Source organism: Eptatretus burgeri, chromosome 2, assembly GCF_056783735.1.
Source record: "Eptatretus burgeri isolate ZD-2024b chromosome 2, Ebu_testis_v1, whole genome shotgun sequence".
Classification (NCBI taxonomy): Eukaryota; Metazoa; Chordata; class Myxini; order Myxiniformes; family Myxinidae; genus Eptatretus; species Eptatretus burgeri.
This window is the reverse complement of record NC_140962.1, coordinates 35,810,700-35,828,017: the sequence shown is the minus strand read 5'-3', so window position 1 is coordinate 35,828,017 and position 17,318 is coordinate 35,810,700. Positions and strand designations below refer to the sequence as shown.

The window sequence follows — 17,318 nt, the reverse complement described above, 5'->3', positions numbered from 1 at the left end:
TCTGCGAGCCATGAGTGGAGATGGCCTTGGATACCATAGGAAGAGAGTTTGGTGAGCAGGGCCGGGTGCCAGACCGTGGCATGTGATATGTCTCGGGATATGGTTCTGATTTCATGTCCGGCATTGAGGACCTCCATCCATTGTTGGGAGAGCAGAATCAGCATATCCAGGGTAGAGTTACCTGGTCTGAAACCAAATTGTTGATCGGAAATCAAGCCCTTGGAGAAGAGGAAGGATTAATGCCTGAAGCAATGATGGATTCCATAACCTTGCTGATGATTGGCAGAAGGCTGATTGGTCTGTAGTAGCAGGGATCTGTTTTTGCGCCTTTTTTTTTGCAGGGCAGTAATGTTTGCTGATTTGCAAGCAGATGGCAGATGACCTTGAGCAAATGAGAGGGTGAATAGAACAGAGAGAGGGTGAGCAAGAGCAGAAGAGCAGGTTTTTAGGACACGTGGGCTGATGCCGTCTGGACCGGTTGTAGAATCTGAGTCGAGGTTTGACAGCAAGCTCTCCACCTTGTCAGGAGAAAAGGACATGGAGTCCAGGGACAGTTGGGTGTGACTGGGTAAGGTGGGTAGAGAAAGCGATTGGTTTTGGACACAAGATTTAGCTGCAAAAACCGAGTTTAGGCATCCAGCATTTTCACGTGTGGTATCAGCAGTGCGGCCATTTGAGGTAAGGGAGGGGATGGAGGGGGAACATACAACAGAAACAGATTTGATTTGATGCCACCAGGATTTTGAGGGGGAGAGAGGTTTGAAAGTTCAGACTTGAGCTTGGAAGGATGTTGTTTTCTGGCTCTCCTGAGGGTAGATACACACTTGTTCCGAGCTTTCTTGAAGGAACTGAGATTATCCTCAGTTGGGTTTGCTTTCCATGAGGCAAAGGCAAGTTGTTTCAGGACAACTGCCTCGCCACAAGCTTCAGTGAACCATGGGTGGGAGGAAGGGTCGGACAACTGAAGACGAGAGGGGATAAGTCTGTGCATGAGGGAGAACAAGTTTCTTTGAAAGATTTCCCAGGATGAGTTGATGTAGGAGAAAGTAGCGATGGGAGACCAGTCTATGCGTTTGATGGCTGCTTGGAGAACCTGCCAGTCAGCTTGAGTCTTCTCATCCTAACCTCTTTATCTTCTTACAGGTGCTTCATTGCAATGGCAACAACAACTAGTCGGGACCTGGAAATCAAGACGCACAGCGGGTGGCAACCGCAACTCTTACCATTACTGCCTTAATCCACCAGCTCTTCTGACCCTGCCTAATGGGGGAGAAATTTTGTTGGTGCTCAGTCAGCCACTGCCTTCTTGGCATTTTCGAAACCAGAATGGTTGTTCTCTCAGTCATCCTGCTTCCATCAATGGCCATTACAGCAGTGGTATTGAAAGTGGAAACCTTGTTTCTCATTGCACTTTGACAAACAGTTGCAATCATTGCAATTGTGTTGCCAATGCGTACCAAATACCTCACCCCAAGTTGGAAGCTCTTGGTCTTCATGTATGGAGAGACGACCAAGCTTTTGTGAGTTTTGCAAACCAAAATTTATTTGAAAGAAAATGTTTCTGATAAATACAAGACTGATCACTCTCCAAAATATTGCATTTTCTCAGAATAAGATGTCAGTCGGTAGAGCACCAAGAAAGCTGATACTTGACCTATATCACACCTTCTCAACCCCATTGCTCTTTTATCCTGTAGATTCCATGTGAAAGAAAACTTCCTGCTGTAGCACGAGAGTGCGTGGCTTCTCTGAGGAACCAACCACCCATTTTATCAACTCCTCGTCACCACCATACCTCTGCAGTGTGTGAGTGTTGTCGTCTTAATCTCTGTTCAAATGCATGAATTAAAATCGTTTTTCACTCATGGGAGCAACAGTTCAAAATGGTCATTCATTAATTTATTATTAATTTGCTTGGGAAATTACAATTTTAGCTTTCCACATCGCAAAGATGTTGGATAAAAAAAAAACATTAAAATACCTTTTGTCACAAAAACACAACTTTTTTGTGCCTTCACTTTCGGTTTCACTTTTTATGGTAATGGGAAATGAAACCACCTGTGTGAAGTGGCACTTTTGTGTTTGGTCGATCGGTTAGCTGCTGATGGTTCCTGTGTTTGCAGACGTGCACGGACACCTGGTTCCTGGATGTTATGTGGTTGTACCCAGCACTCACCGACATCATGTTTCCCAGTGCTTTCTTTTGCAGGCATATTCTGATGAGCAACTGGAGTTTAGGTGAGGACAGAAAGGGAAGGGAATGCTCATTGTAGGAAATGTGGGTTCAATAGGAAGGATCTGCGTGATGCTAATACTGCATTGATATTTTAATTTATTGTACTCCGAATGGTGACAGTCAATGCAATTTATGCACCTCGACTGTTGCCTTCTTTTCATGCAGACCCTGGTTTCAACTCAGCCATCTGAAAGAGTCGAGAATACATTCAGAGTCTTATGAGGACACTCAGACAGCTTGTGGCAGAATGTCTGGCCGGGCAGACTCAATAACCATTGAGAATGGACTTGGAACAAGGTCTGAAAAGAATTTAATTATGAACATTCAATAGCAATAGCATTTCTCCAAAACAAAATCACTATTTTACGATATTTGTGTTTGTTTTCAGTTCATAGCCGTTCTTGAATCTTGTTACTACACTTCCAGAGACGTGTAATCCGCTTTAACCCTCTTCACCCGCATCATTTTAGTTTTGTTCCGTGCTTGGGTAAAACATGACAGGATGCACCTTGTATGAGTAATGGAGCAAACAGCCTCTCACTTAACTAATTAGTTACCATCATATGGTATCTGGCACTATTCTTGCAAAGAATTTGAGCATACTTTTGTCAGAGTTCATGCTGAGCATGTTCTGATGCTGTGCTTTAAAGCACACCTCAAAATAAGCTAACCAATTAACTTTCTGGAGATTATGTTGGCCAGATCATTTGTCTGAACTGCATACCATATTCCTTAAACCAATGGAGCACCACAAGGGCCAAATGGAGAATGTCATTTCATCCTTAAACATTCCATCACGACCTTTATTCAGTTGCAGCGTAAATGTCTGACCTTCGTTAGCCATGATACATTCTAGAGATATCCTCTCTGACTGTCATCCAGCCTTGTAAAAGGGATGGGAAGTATTAGCTGAACATTTTCCTCCAGTGACCCTGAAAATTTTGCATAATGCATTTGAGGTCCAATGATTCATGAGGACTCTGCCGTGGACTTGTTTCACCCTACATCTGTTTGAAAAAAAAATCGTGTGAAATATAATTTGTTTACCCACAAAGCTTTCTTCCATCGAATCACAGGATTTATTGGCATTCGCAGGACCAGTGTCGGGAGCATGTGTTTGGTGTTTTGTTTTATAATTAATGGGGGCAAAAAATTCTTGTTACTCCTACGTGTTCTTGTCAACTATTCAACTCTTTCAGAATTTTCGCATCTGTATATATTTGAGAAGTTGCAGCCATACATCCAGTGTCTGGTGATGCCTGTAGGTGCTGCGTGTTTTTGTGCCGAAAATTATCTTTTCCGGGAGATTGCTTTTCCCGACACAGACTAGGAATCAGGTTAAGGAGCTCAGATTCTCTGTGTAGGGGATACAAGGAAGGATTTTGTCTCTGAAGAGACAGGAGGGCATTTGGCCCCTCATACCTGTGAAATATCTACATTATATTAAGTTAATCGATTAGTTGATATTTACTTACTCTATTATTCCCTTGGGAATGACAGGATGGCCTTAGAGGTATGTACACTCATTTCTGAACTGTCTAGCCTGGGTTCAAATCTCAGGCCAACTATAAAATGCCATCATCATGGTTTGCGTGCAGGATGAGGCATCAATGTATGTGACGTCCCTCGGATTGACGTTAAACTGGCATCCCGTCTGCCAGGTTAAGCGGGTGGACGTTAAAGAACCCACAGTGTCCTTCACAAAGAGTAGGTTGCAAGTAGGCGACCATGGCCAAATTACAAATTCTTGCTCTACTGCTGGGATGGTAGTGGCAAACCACCCATTATAATGTTTGCCAAGAAACTGCTTCAGCAGTATTGAACTTGCCTTTGGGCAGTTCACCACAATAGAATAGAAATAATTCTTACCTCCACCTAATCTTTCATTGACATCCCCTTATAATTCACTTAACTATTCCATTTTATTCTGTAGGCAGATAATTTGCCCAGGGTACTGATTCACAGCCTCCACCCTTTATAATTTTTTTTTTTTTAAAGATACAAAGGAGTCTTAAACACTTACAACCTCAACCTCACTCAGATAACCCTCTTTACTTTTGCATCTGAAGGAAAAATGGTACAAAAACAGCAGAATGGCCATTTTGGTCAGATGTAACTCCATGAGAAAATAAACCCAGGACTAAACAATTTGGAGCTACCATCGCTCAACCAACAACATTCAGCCATCCGTGCAGGTGGACGTCTCCCATCTAATTGCTAGCCCAGTTAAATTGTGCTCGGCTTCAGAGATTACATAGTATCAGGTGCATTCAAGCCATGAAGTCACGGCCAATGCAAAACAGGTGAGCTACATTGGTTTCCACTGTGTATCATGCTGTTTGTGAAGTAACTTTGATCCGTCTCTTCATTCATGTCATAAAGTGAATGATTTTCACACATATGCTTACTCTTGATATACAGTACACGATGCAGTGATGTAAATAAAACCACATAATACATTATAATTCACAAACACTCGCATGAGGAAAATGCAAAGTAATGGAGCATGTTATCGTTTGGACTTGATTCTGTATAAATTGTATGCCTCATATTATGTCATGTTTTTTGTTGTTGTTGCTTTAACTGGTACAGCCGAAATAAGATTCCGTTTCTCGTGTTGTTGTTTAACTTATTTCCAAGTTTGTTTCTGTCACTTTGAAATAAAAGGTAAGTTGTAAAAGTTTTTTGTGCTGCTAAAGTCGTTAGATATTTCATAACTAAAAATCAAGCAAAAACATCTGTATTAATTGGAGGCCTTTTGCTCAATTTTAATGTTGACAATAATTAACGGAAGACATTTATCATTACTAGTAACACCCACTCCCTCCAGGAGAGAAACATGGTGTCATACCCCTTCCCTTAGGCAGGGATCTGTGGTTTTATAACATTTGCACTATTCCACGTGTGCTGTACAGGTGAAAATTGCAAGTTGTCTCCACAAATTGGCCCAGCCATTTTTGATTCTATAATGATCAGACGTACACACATACACACAATACCTCCTCCCTTAAGGTGTTAGTACCCTCTCCCTTTGGCAGGGATCAGTAATTAAACCACTTGCACTATTCCACATGTACAGGCACAAATTGTAAGTTGTCTCCCCAGATTGGCCCAGCTGTTTTTAATTCTATAATGGTCAGATGTACACACATCCACACACACAGAGAATACCTTTATTTGAATATAGTTAGAAACACCCGTTCCCTCCAGGAGTAGCCTGGGGTGGGGGTGAGGGGAATTAGGTCAAATATATAGTGTCATGGCTTAGTAATCCCCCTTCTCTCCAGCAGCGTTCAGTAAACCACAATGCACTATGCCATGCATACAGTGGAAAATCTTAAGTCATTTCTCCATCCCAGTTGGGGTGTGGGGGGGGGGGGGGTCAGTAGGCAGTGGGAATGGGATTATCTTGTGCCCATGACCTTTCTTTGGGTACCTCCACCAAGTATGTAAGATTTGGTGGAGATTGGCCCAGCCATTTTGATTCTGTAATTATCAGACGTACATGCACACAGAGAATTGCTGTATTTTATATCGTAGGATTTTACAAAAACTTTATCAGGATTATCAAATGGCAAACATCAAAACGAAAAATCCCTGAGAATAAAGTGACATTGAAAATAATGATGATAATTATACTTCTCAGTTTTTGAAAAAAGACATTTCAATTTAGACTCCATTCGGTCGGTGCCTGGGCATGCATGGTAGAGGTCTTGTTGTATTTGGTGAGATTCCTGATCGATAGGCCTGTAGCCACAAGGTGTCCCGAGCAGTCTCTGCAAAACGAGCTCATAAGACAGCTATGAAAAATAAGTTTGTTCATTTTGAAATCTCAGTAAATTGCTTTCATTTAACGGAATGTGTGCTTTCCTCAAATTTGTACAGATTAGGTGTTTTGCGGAGTTCACTGAGGCTGGATTTAAGAAGGCTCAAAGATTTGTAACTGAGCCAAACTATTGTTGATCAATGTCTAAATACATGATGTTTATTATTGTTATATATTTATGGATGGATGACCTTTGATGGCATGGTTTTTTTACTTTTTTTTTCAGTCGGGCTCTTCAGGTCGTTGAGACTCTTCAACAAGTATTAACAGAGGTAAGTTTTTGATTATGGTTATTGCACATACAAGGTCCGTCTAAAAAGTAAAGGGACTGACTTCACAGAAATGTTATTCCAAAAAATATGTTGAAATCACAGCTTGTCCCCTTCAAAATAGTTTCCTTCCAGTCTCACGCACTTGTTCATCCTCTTCTTGCACGCTTCGATGCAACCCCGGAAGGCTTCTTCTGGAATCCTCCAGAGCTCCATTGTCACGGCCCTTTTGATGGCCTCCAAATCAGGAAATCAGATCCCCTTCATCACCCCCTTGAGCTTGGGGAATAAGAAAAAAATGCAAGGGGCCAAGTCTGGCAAATACGGGGGTTGCTCCAGAGTTGGCACGTTCCTCTCCACCAGAAACTGTCGGATGCTCAGAGCACTGTGAGCAGGAGCGTTGTCATGGTGGAGCACCCAGGAATTGTTCTCCCACAGATCCCTCTTCTTGTCCTGGACTGATCTCATGAGGCGCCGGAGGATCTCCTTGTACACGTATTGATTCACTGTTTGACCCTGTGGTAGAAACTCTAAGTGGACGATGCCCTTGATGTCAAAAAATGCGATGAGCATCACCTTGACCTTCGACTTCGACATCCTTGCTTTCTTTGGTCTTGGTGATGCCGGACTTTTCCACTGACGACTCTGCCGTTTGGTCTCGGGATCGTATTCACATATCCACGATTCATCGCCAGTAATGACTCACCCGAGCAGGTCTGGATCGTCCTCGAGACGCTCAATAATGTCTTGACAGACAGTGACTCTTTGCTGTTTCTGGTCCTCGGACAACAGCTCGGGGACCATCTTTGCCCACACCTTGCGCATTTCGAGATTTTCCGTGATGATGCTCTAGACAGTGTCCTTGTTGATCGAAAGTTCCTCAGCAATCATCCGCACTGTGAGTCGACGATCTGCGCGCACCATCTGCTTCACATACTCGATGGTATCCGCCGTTCTGCTCGTTGAAGGTCTTCCAGACCGTAGATCGTCTTCAACCTCCTCCCGTCCCTCTTTGAACCTCTTGTGCCATTCAAATGCACGTGAACGTGACATCATTTCTTCCCTGTAGACTTGCTGCAGCATTGCGAAGGATTTGAAAGGTGTTTTGCCAAGCTTGGCAAGAAACTTCAGATTGGCTCTCTGCTCACGACTCATAGCGCGATAACTCAGACTAGACAACATGTAAAGCACGACCTGTAAAAAATCACACAATGAGCGCAGTCAACCATCACCAATCATATATATATATATATATATATATATATATATATATATATATATATATATATATATATATATATATATATATATATATATATATATATATATATTGCTGGAATGTTGCAAAAGACTGTGACGCAACGCGTTCATTCAAGTTGTGTAAGTGGAGCACACAGCAGGCTCAGTCCCGTTACTTTTTAGATGGACCTCGTACATTGTAGTAATTGGTTACATTGATCAAACTTTGTTGGAGGAAGTAAGAAGAGTGATACAAAAACAAAAAATATTCAACAGCTTTTTACATATCACTTTTCAGGTCATAAATCCCAAAACAATTTGCAACAAGAAAACGAGCAATCAGAGATTGCAGACCCACACCAGGACTTGTTTTGTACAGTGTTTGTGTAGTTTTGTGTGGTGTTTGTGTAGTTTTGTGTGGTGTTTGTGTACTGGTGTGTTACGTAATTAATGAGACATAATTAGAACTGCCACTTAATAAATGCTGGTAGTGATTACCGTGTACCAAGACGTCCCACTTTGATGCTACCCCGCTTTGATCGGACATCTGACCCTGACCCATGACGTTTATTATTATTATTATTCTTCAATTGAAGTTAGAATGGGATTAAAATAAATTCAATTCAAATCAAATGGAAGACCAAATAGGAACAGTCCTGCATTGGAGAAAACTGAAGGAACCCAAATAAGCAAAAAGCAAAGATTAAGTCATCAGGAGGAACCTGGATAGGATTCGCATTTCAGCTGCTGCTCCTCTACCCTCAAATTAATCCAAGCACAGCCAAATCAACCTTATTCAAAGTTTTTTTTAAAAACCGAAAAGAACACAGATCAAAAAATTAAATAATTATGGCTACCAGACCATGTGTCCAATCAAGTTGAAATTTAAAACATGTATTCTTCATCACTACGAGATCATAATTGTCAAGTTTCACAGTGGTTGATTCAGCAGTTCCAGGGAAAATGTCATTTAATATTTTTCTTCAATCCAGTATGGCTGCTAAACCATGTGACCTTTCAATTATTCCTCAAAAAACTTGTACACTCAAGGATTGGGGAATATTTTTGTGAAATTTCCCTTCGATCTGTGCAGCCGTTCTGGAGAAGAAGATTTTTTTTATTGGTTTTAGAGTAAATCCAATATGGCTGTCAAACCAAGTGACCTATGATGTCATATGTGTGAAGCTTTTGTTCCACATGGATCGGTGGTCATACATGTAAAGTTTCTTGTTGAGATCTTTTCAGCCACTTCAGAGAAGAAGATTTTTGAATGTTAAAAAAACAACAACATGGCTGCTGAATCATGTGACTGATGACATCATCATTTTTTTTTCTGTGGACCATTTTATCCCGAGATGATCCTCAAAATTTTTCATCCTGATCAGATGTAGCTTGCTACATATGCAATAAAATGTCATAGCGAAGCTACCTATGATGTTATAAAAAAATCACTTATTCCCCATGAGGAGTACTTGCCATGTGCCAAGTTTCAATTTTTTCCTTCGTGCAGTTTCAGAAATACAGTGGTCCAAAGTTTTTTTGGTTTTTCCAACACGGCTGCCACACCAATGAGCTATGACATCATAATTATCAACCAAACATTCTCCATAAGTAGTCGCTCCTATCCTGAAAATTTTGGCTCAATCCAACAAGTCGTTGCGAAGAAAAACATAAAAGTTCTGTGCCAACAAACAGACAGACAGACAAATAAACAAATAAATGGACCCAAATGCAATACCCTCTCCTTCAGCGAGGGTAACTAGAACAGCACTCAGTAGCGCACATACCTCCACCAGGCTGAACAGTTTATGTTTTGTATAACTCTGATAGGCCCGATCTGGATCCGGACCTGAACCTAAATTTTATCGGCTTGTTCTTATCACCTCCCCAACTCATCCACCAAGTTTTGTCATAACCCTTCACAACCTTTTGAAATATACTATATATCGATTTTGGCCACATCACATTTTGGCCACATCACATCATAAAGAATCATTTTTTTATATTCTTGGATATGGATTCGGTTCCTCACCAAAATCGAATCAATTTGTCCTTGTCATACACCCAACAGGTTTGTCATGTTTTGTCCGAAACTGTCCACAACTTTTTCAGATGTTGTGTTAATAGACAAACAAACAGTCATTCAGACAAGAGTGAAAACATAACCTCTGTCCACCTTCAGTAGCAGAGGTAATGAGTTGCATTGTACCACACTATGTTGATTATCACGTTGGGAATTGAATCCAGATCAGACAAAGAATCGCTGTCTCTCCAGTAGTCCATTATAACATTGTTACAAATAAACCATGTTATAACAACAATGTTGTCAAGGAAACAATGTTATAACATTGTTTCCTTGACATATCGCGTGCTTTTGACACGGTCTGACACCCTGCCCTGTTCACCAAGCTCTCTTCCTGCGGTATCCAAGGCCATCTCCACTCATGACTCACGGACTTCCTCTCCTGTCACAGCCAACGTGTGGCCCTAAATGGAGTTCTCTCATCCCCTCATCCTGTCCAGGCTGAAGTTCCTCAATGCAGCATTCTGGGCCCTGTTCTTTTTCTAGTTTTCATAAATGACCTCTCCGACTCTCTGGAAAATCCTCTTTATCTGTTTGCTGATGACTCCACCCTCTGCCGTACCATCTGTCATCCCTCAGACCGGCAAGCAGCAGCTTCTTCGCTCACTGCTAATCTGGATAAAATCACAAACTGGTCCAACACGTGGAACATGTCTTTCAATCTGGACAAATCTCACACTCTCACTATGTCTCTTCGAAAGGACCGTTTAGAACCCCCCCCCCCCCCATTCACTTTCTCAACAACCCTCTGGAAGAAGTCCTTTCTTTCAAGCTTCTGGGTCTCACTATCTGCCATGATCTTTTCCGGGAAAGCCACATTTCCAACCTGGCCTCCAAAGCCAATCATCGGCTGGGAATCCTCCGTCGTGCAAAGTCCTTCCTCGGCCCACCTGAGCTTCTGACCACATACAAAGCTTTCATCCGCAGTCTGATGGAGTACTGCTCTCCCCTCTGGGCTGATGCTCCCACCTTTCACTTTTCTCGGCTTCACGCTGTGGAAATCAAGGCATTTAGGAGCATTGGTATCTCCCATGGTGGTGCTGAGACTTTTGGCCTCTCACTTTCTCACTGCAGGCAGGTTGGTGGTCTTTCTGTCTTCTACCGTCTCCTCTCTGGTCTCGCTCCCCTGCTCTGTCTGCGATATGTCCCCACCATATTTCCATTGGGCGCTCAAGGTCCGCCAGCAACCCCCTTCTGGTAAAACTCCCAAAATCACGAATCACTGCTCACCTTCATTCTTTCATTCCTCTTTTTCCCCACCTTTGGAACAAACTCCCACACTCTCTTCAATCCCAGTCTTCCCTCTAGGTCTTCAAAACAGCAGTTCACGACCACCTCTTGTCTTCCCCCATCCAAAACCATGATCTATTCTACCCCCATTAATCCACCCCAAAACCACCTCCTTTAAATTCCCTGCTTTCCTTTCTGAAAGTCCCTGTAATGTCCATCTTGTATCCCCCATGCTCTTCGCCCCATCCCTCTCTCTTCCACATATATCCTAATGTCTCTGTTCCCCACTGTTTTGTCCTTCCCTCTCCCACCCCTCCTGTCTCCTGCCCCCCCTTGTTGTGCGTTCTGTGTTCGCTGTCATACGATCCTCGACGATGTATACAAAAAAAAAATCTAAATTAAATGAACGTATGAAAAATAAAAGATGCTGATTTAACAGAGTAACTTGAATTGGCTGTTAATGATGCTCAGCATAGGAACAGCTACAAGAATATGATGGTCCCTTTTTTGTTTTGATTTAGGTTTGTATATTCCAGTTCCACCCCTTAACATTTGTCTTCATCTTAGAATCATAAACCCTGCCTTTTAGAGTTGCTAGGCAACCCCTTAGAATGTAGTCAATAGTTTTATTTTATAACTTTTGAACTTTTTATTTTAATCATTACTCTACCTTTAAACTGTTAAATAAACAGCTCGTTCTTGATTTGAGTTATTTAGCTGCTTGTAAAATGCAAGCACAATCTACTTCATCAATACATTGCAACGGTCATTCAGGTGGACACGGTCAAATCACCCACCTGAACGGTCACCAATTTAGCAACGGGTAGTCTTTGGGACTGTAAAGTCTGCCAGGAAATCCCAAAATATCTTTGCTTCGGTTTCCAATGCACAGTATCTCCAATGAGCTTGTCACCGACGGTGCGTTCGCCGGTTCAGAAGGATGGGGGCTGAGCAAAGATTCTTGATGAACTGCCACATTTGTTCCCTCCGAATGAGGTTTTGGTGCCAATTTCCAAAGCTCACGGCTTTACTCACTTTTGTGAGTGACTCACGGACTCTCGTGTACTCACGAGAGGTTATATGCCCGGATTCGGTACCGCACACCAAACCAACACTCCATTGAGGGAACAAAACAGGTTTAATAATTACGGGGAATGTGGGAAACAGAGAGAAAGAGACACTCTGAGCAAAACAGCTGTATTAATCCCACGCATCTCTCACGTAATTTGGGCAACTAATCCATTAAAGGCCCGGTCACACCTTGACGTTTTAGCCAGCGATGGCAACGTGTTAAAATTTATGTAAAACGCTGGCTTACGTTGAACTTTTGATGTTTTTTTTAAAGATTCGGACGTATTCATAGCGACTTGGTCTTATGTATAACGCATTGGTAATGACACAGAACGTTTCGTTGTGTTATAGATAACTTATACCAACGAATGCTGAACCTGTTGTCGGCCTACACAACCGATGCCCAACGATAGTCTAACTCAGGCATAGCGCGTTGCACGCATCGCCGACGATGTCGTGGCGTAGCCTATTAAAAGGCTGACGCACAACGATTCAAATCATAACTGCCGTAGAAATGGAAGGGTCAAAATCGCGGTCACACCTTGGCGATCTTGCCAGCGTATGCCGACGTAACAAAAAGTGTGTCTAAAACGTTGGGGCACGTCGAATACGGTATGGGTAAGTTTGGTAAGCGCGAATAGACCGCTAAATACGCTATCATAAGTCGTAGTAAGTAGAGTGCGTCAAGAAATTTTGAACATGTTCAAAATTTTACGACGTACTCGGCGTATGACACACGTTCGCATGCGATGAGGATAAGTTTTACACACGATATGTGGACGCTTACACACGTCCACAAAGGCTACTTATAAGCTACTCATAAGTCGAAACACGTCGCGGTAATGTCTTTTTTACGCGAAACTTATTTCTAACTTATGTTTGACGTGCTTTGAACCAATTCTTTACGTAGTCCCAACACACATCGACGTATGTAGACGTATTCCAATGACGTCTTCCGGTCGACAAAAAAAAAAAAATTGAATGTGTTTCTAGCTTACAACTGCCATATAAAGACGTGTTCCCAGCGGTTTTGGGAATTGGTATACAAAAATGGTGTTCATAAAAGGGGAACCCAACAGTGTTTTCGAGTCCTTTTTGAGTCGATGTCCATGTCAGCAGTAACAGTATCAGTCCAGTCCATTGGGACCATACTCTGTACAGAGCGTTGGTGCTGCCGAAGCAGTCTCCTTGGCTATTGGGCACAATCCTGGACAGGTCGCCACTCTGACGCAGGATACTTGAATGACTCGGTCATCCCAGCAAGCTGGTACTCATTTTGCCGACCTCGGAAGGATGGCAGGCTGAGTCAACCCCCTGGTGAATTAATTCAGCGGGCTACGAGGCTTGAACTCAGGACCCTCAGATCCCAAGCCGCCACCCTAACCACTGAGCCAACACCAGGCTACACAGTATCAGTATTAGTATTAGTATTAGTATTAGTAGTAGTTTGTTCATGTTGGCAGTAGTAGGTGGGTGTGAGGGGGAGGGTGTGGGTTATGATGGATCGTCCTTGCGTCCGCGTGTCCACGGGTAGGTTCATAGGCTGCCACTCAACGATTTAAATGGCTGCATCTCCACTATTGAAAGTAGACGCTTGTGCTCAACAATTGGATTTTTTTTACACTCAACGACTTTTAGACGGTACCACTCAGCCATTTTCATTGTTTACAATGAACGATTTAAATTGCTGTCACTCGCCTTTGTTTTTTGACGCTGGGGTTTGGAAATTTTAATCGTTTCTATTGAACGTGCTAAATCGCTCAAACCCCACTATTGAAAGTAGACGCTTGCGCTCAACAATTGGATTTTTTTTACACTCAACGACTTTTAAACGGTACCACTCAGCTAGTTTCATTGTTTACAATGAACGATTTAAATTGCTGTCACTCACCTTTTTTTTTTTTGTTTTTTTTTTGACGCTGGGGTTTGGAAATTTGAAACGTTTCTTCTGAACGTGTTAAAACGCTCAAACTCGACTATTTTAAATAGACGCTACCGATGGACAATTGGAATCATAGCCAAGCTAGACATCGAAGTGTGAACATCCTCGTCATGCCGAAGAAAAGTTTGAAGAATGCTGCAAATAAGTGTCCTGGCCGTGGCCGTGGACGCTGACGCAAGGACGATCCATTATACCGACGACTTTCAGCCTATGAGTAACTTAAAAGTAACGTCTGTCGACGTGTGGCAACAATCGCGTAACGTGCCAACAACACGTTAATCATAGGTTAGAAATAAGTTTCGGGTACGCTAAACATTACTTCGGCGTGTCTCAACTTATGATTAACTTACAAGTAGCATGTGTTGACGTCTGTCAACGATCGCAGACCGTGCATACAACTTGTGGCCAGCGTAGCGGAACGTGTGAGTCATACGCCGGCATACGTCGTGAAATTTCAAGCATGAAAAAATTTGAGGACAACCGAAAAGTACAACGTTTAAAGCCAACGTACAATGACGTATGGCAACGTACTACGACGTATGCCAGCGTGCTCTCAATGTTATCAAAACTTACCCATAACGTATTCAACGTGTGCCAGCGTTTTAGAAAAAAAATTCAAAAATCGGCATACGTTGGCTAAAACGTCAAGGTGTGACCGGGCCTTAACATACACTCACACTCTCACACATACAAAAGATAGGCAAATGTGACAGGACCAAAAAGGCCATTCCCCATGCGATGCTTGCATGTGCTGGTTGTGGTGTCGATGGTGGTAGGCTCCTCTTTCCGTGTGACGTGCTGTGCTCCTCGCCCAGACTCCGTGGGACTGGTTGTTGGTGTGCTATTCACGTTCTTAGTGCTCTCTTTTGGTGGACGTCCTACTCAGTTACATGTCGCTCAACTCGTTCCCTCAACTCAACACATGACACACCAACACACGCACACGCTCTATTTATTAAAACCAAACAATTGGTTTTCAATATGGAATAACTAGTCTCTATAAAACCAAACAATGGAATAACTAGTCTACCTTATCCCCGTTACCCCCTATGTCCATCCCCGCAACAATGTGTCAAGCTTATATTTATTATGCCTGCACATAGGATGCAACCCAGTATCTGCTTCCAGTCTGCAAGCATGCCCCACTCGCATGTCAGGTCAGGTCAGGTATGGGAGCATGTGCCAGAACAGCACGTCGCTGCGTCCACTTTCCGCCGGTACTCCAGGGGCCTCCGTCTGGCCATCCCCCAGGCAGATGCCAGGCCCATCCCCATCTCCTTGAGATGATGGCCAACCTGTTGCAACCATGAGGCACGTGGTCGACCCACTGGCCTCCTCCACTCATGAGACTCCCTCGCTGAGAGAATCTGGTGAGCAGGATCAGAGTCAGGAAAACGAGCCACATGTCCATACAGCCGCAACTGACGCTCACGGACTATGCAGGTAACAAATCTCATCCGAGTCTCTCTCAGCAACCGCTCGTTGGACACAAAATCCGACCAGCGATAGCCAAGGATTCTCCGAAGAGACCTGGTACCAAAGGAATTAAGTCTCCGTCTCAGATCCTTGGTCAGAGTCCAAGTCTCGCACCCATAGAGCAAGACTGGAAGTACCAAGGACCTGAAGACTCGGACTTTCGTCCTCCCGCACAGGTACCGGCAGCGCCACACCCCATGATCCAGTGAGTCCATGACTCCCCAGGCCCGACCCAGACGCCTATTGACCTCTGACTCGCAGCCAGCAGAGACATGAATATCACTGCCAAGGTAAGTGAATCTCTCCACGACCTCAACATCCTCACCACAAACAGACACAGACAGGACAGCAGCATCCAAGATGTCACCGAAAGCCTGGATCTTAGTTTTGACCCAAGAAACCCGTAATCCCAACGGCTCCGACTCCTCATTCAGCACCTCGAGGGCCCCCAAGAGGATGTCTAAAGTCTCCGCAAAGATGACTGCATCATCTGCAAAGTCAAGGTCCGAGATCTTGACATTCCCAAATGACGCACCGCAACTGATCTCTCCGACATCCTCCCTAGAATCCAGTCCATACAAGTGCTGAAAAGTGTGGGAGCAAGTACACATCCCTGACGAACTCCAGTAACAACTGGAAATAAGTCAGAGATGGTACCACCACACTTCACAGCACTCTCAGTACCAGAGTAGAGTTCAGACATCAGATCGATCAGTTTTGGTGGCACCCCACGAAGACCAAGAATCCTCCAGAGGACGTCCCGATTCACTGAATCGAACGCTTTACAGAGATCAACATAGGCTGCAAGCAGCCCCTGCCGAAACTCTCGTCTGCGTTCGGTGAGGACACGAAGTGCAAGGATACGGTCAATCGTTGACCTCTTTGGTGTAAAGCCTGACTGCTCTGGACGCTGGTGCTCAAGCAGATGATGGCGAACCCTATCGAGAATTATCCGAGCAAAGACCTTGCCCGGCACTGAGAGCAGCGTCACCCCTCGGTAGTTGTTGCAGTCTTGGCGATCACCCTTCCCTTTCCAGAGAGGGACAACAAGGCCCCTCTTCCAGTCAGTTGGGATGATGCCTGTGTTCCAGGCAGAGCACAAAACTGCATGCAACGACACGAGTGCAGCATTTCCACCAGCCTTGAGAAGTTCGGCATGGATGCCACAGATCCCTGGAGCTTTGCCCCGTTTCAACTGGTTCACCGCAGCCCGTGTTTCCACAAGCGTAGGTGGACCACAGTTCATTCGAGGGTCAGCAACAGGGATTGTAACACCCTTGACGTCCAACTCGACAGTTGGGGGATCAGCCTGGTACAACCGCTCAAAGTAACCGGCCCAGCGGGCCTTCACTTCAGACTCCTCTGTCAAGAGCCTACCACACTCTGCTCGAACTGTAGTGCTCCGAGGGATGGGCTTGGATGAACGTAATGCGCGAATTCCCCTGTAAGCGGGACGAGAATCACCTGTCCACAGGTGATGCTCTACCCCCTCACAGATTCCTCGCACATAGGCCTCCTTGTCCACCCTCAGTGCACGTACAGTTTTACGCCTCAGCTCCCTGAACAGCTCAGCTCTGCCATTCAGCCTGGCCCTGCGACTCTGGTCAATGGTATCCAGTGTCCCTTGAGAGACAAAATTCTTCTTTGCCCTGCGGTGAGCTCCAAGGCATCCACCGGCAACATCAAGGACGGTGGTCTTGAAGGCGCTCCACAACTCTTCAGGACTCCCCAAAGCACCCAGACCGCCCAAGTGTCCACTCAGCCTGTTTGCAAACTCCTCAGCTACTCTCTCATCCCTGAGCTTGGCAACATCCAGCCTCGGCTGGGATGGTACCATTCTCCAGGATTTAAGGTGCAGCTTTAGAGTTGCTACAACAAGCCTGTGGTCAGTATTGAGGAACTGAGCACTCCGGTAGACCCTGCAGTTCTGGATCATCCTCCAACGA

The 17,318-nt window shown here is 44.1% G+C and overlaps 1 protein-coding gene across 8 annotated transcripts in view; it reads left to right on the top strand.

Moving 5' to 3' along the window:
• LOC147031802 (calpain-10-like) overlaps positions 1-17,318 on the top strand; it is a 131,776-nt gene that overhangs the window by 100,203 nt on the left and 14,255 nt on the right. For all 8 annotated transcript variants that reach the window (XM_085867716.1, XM_085867717.1, XM_085867714.1 and 5 more), the window contains 5 exons: positions 1,144-1,520; positions 1,698-1,806; positions 2,124-2,238; positions 2,402-2,533; positions 6,289-6,334. In XM_085867716.1, coding sequence (XP_085723842.1) covers positions 1,144-1,520; positions 1,698-1,806; positions 2,124-2,238; positions 2,402-2,533; positions 6,289-6,334 — 779 coding nt within the window. The remainder of the gene's footprint in view (positions 1-1,143; positions 1,521-1,697; positions 1,807-2,123; positions 2,239-2,401; positions 2,534-6,288; positions 6,335-17,318) is intronic.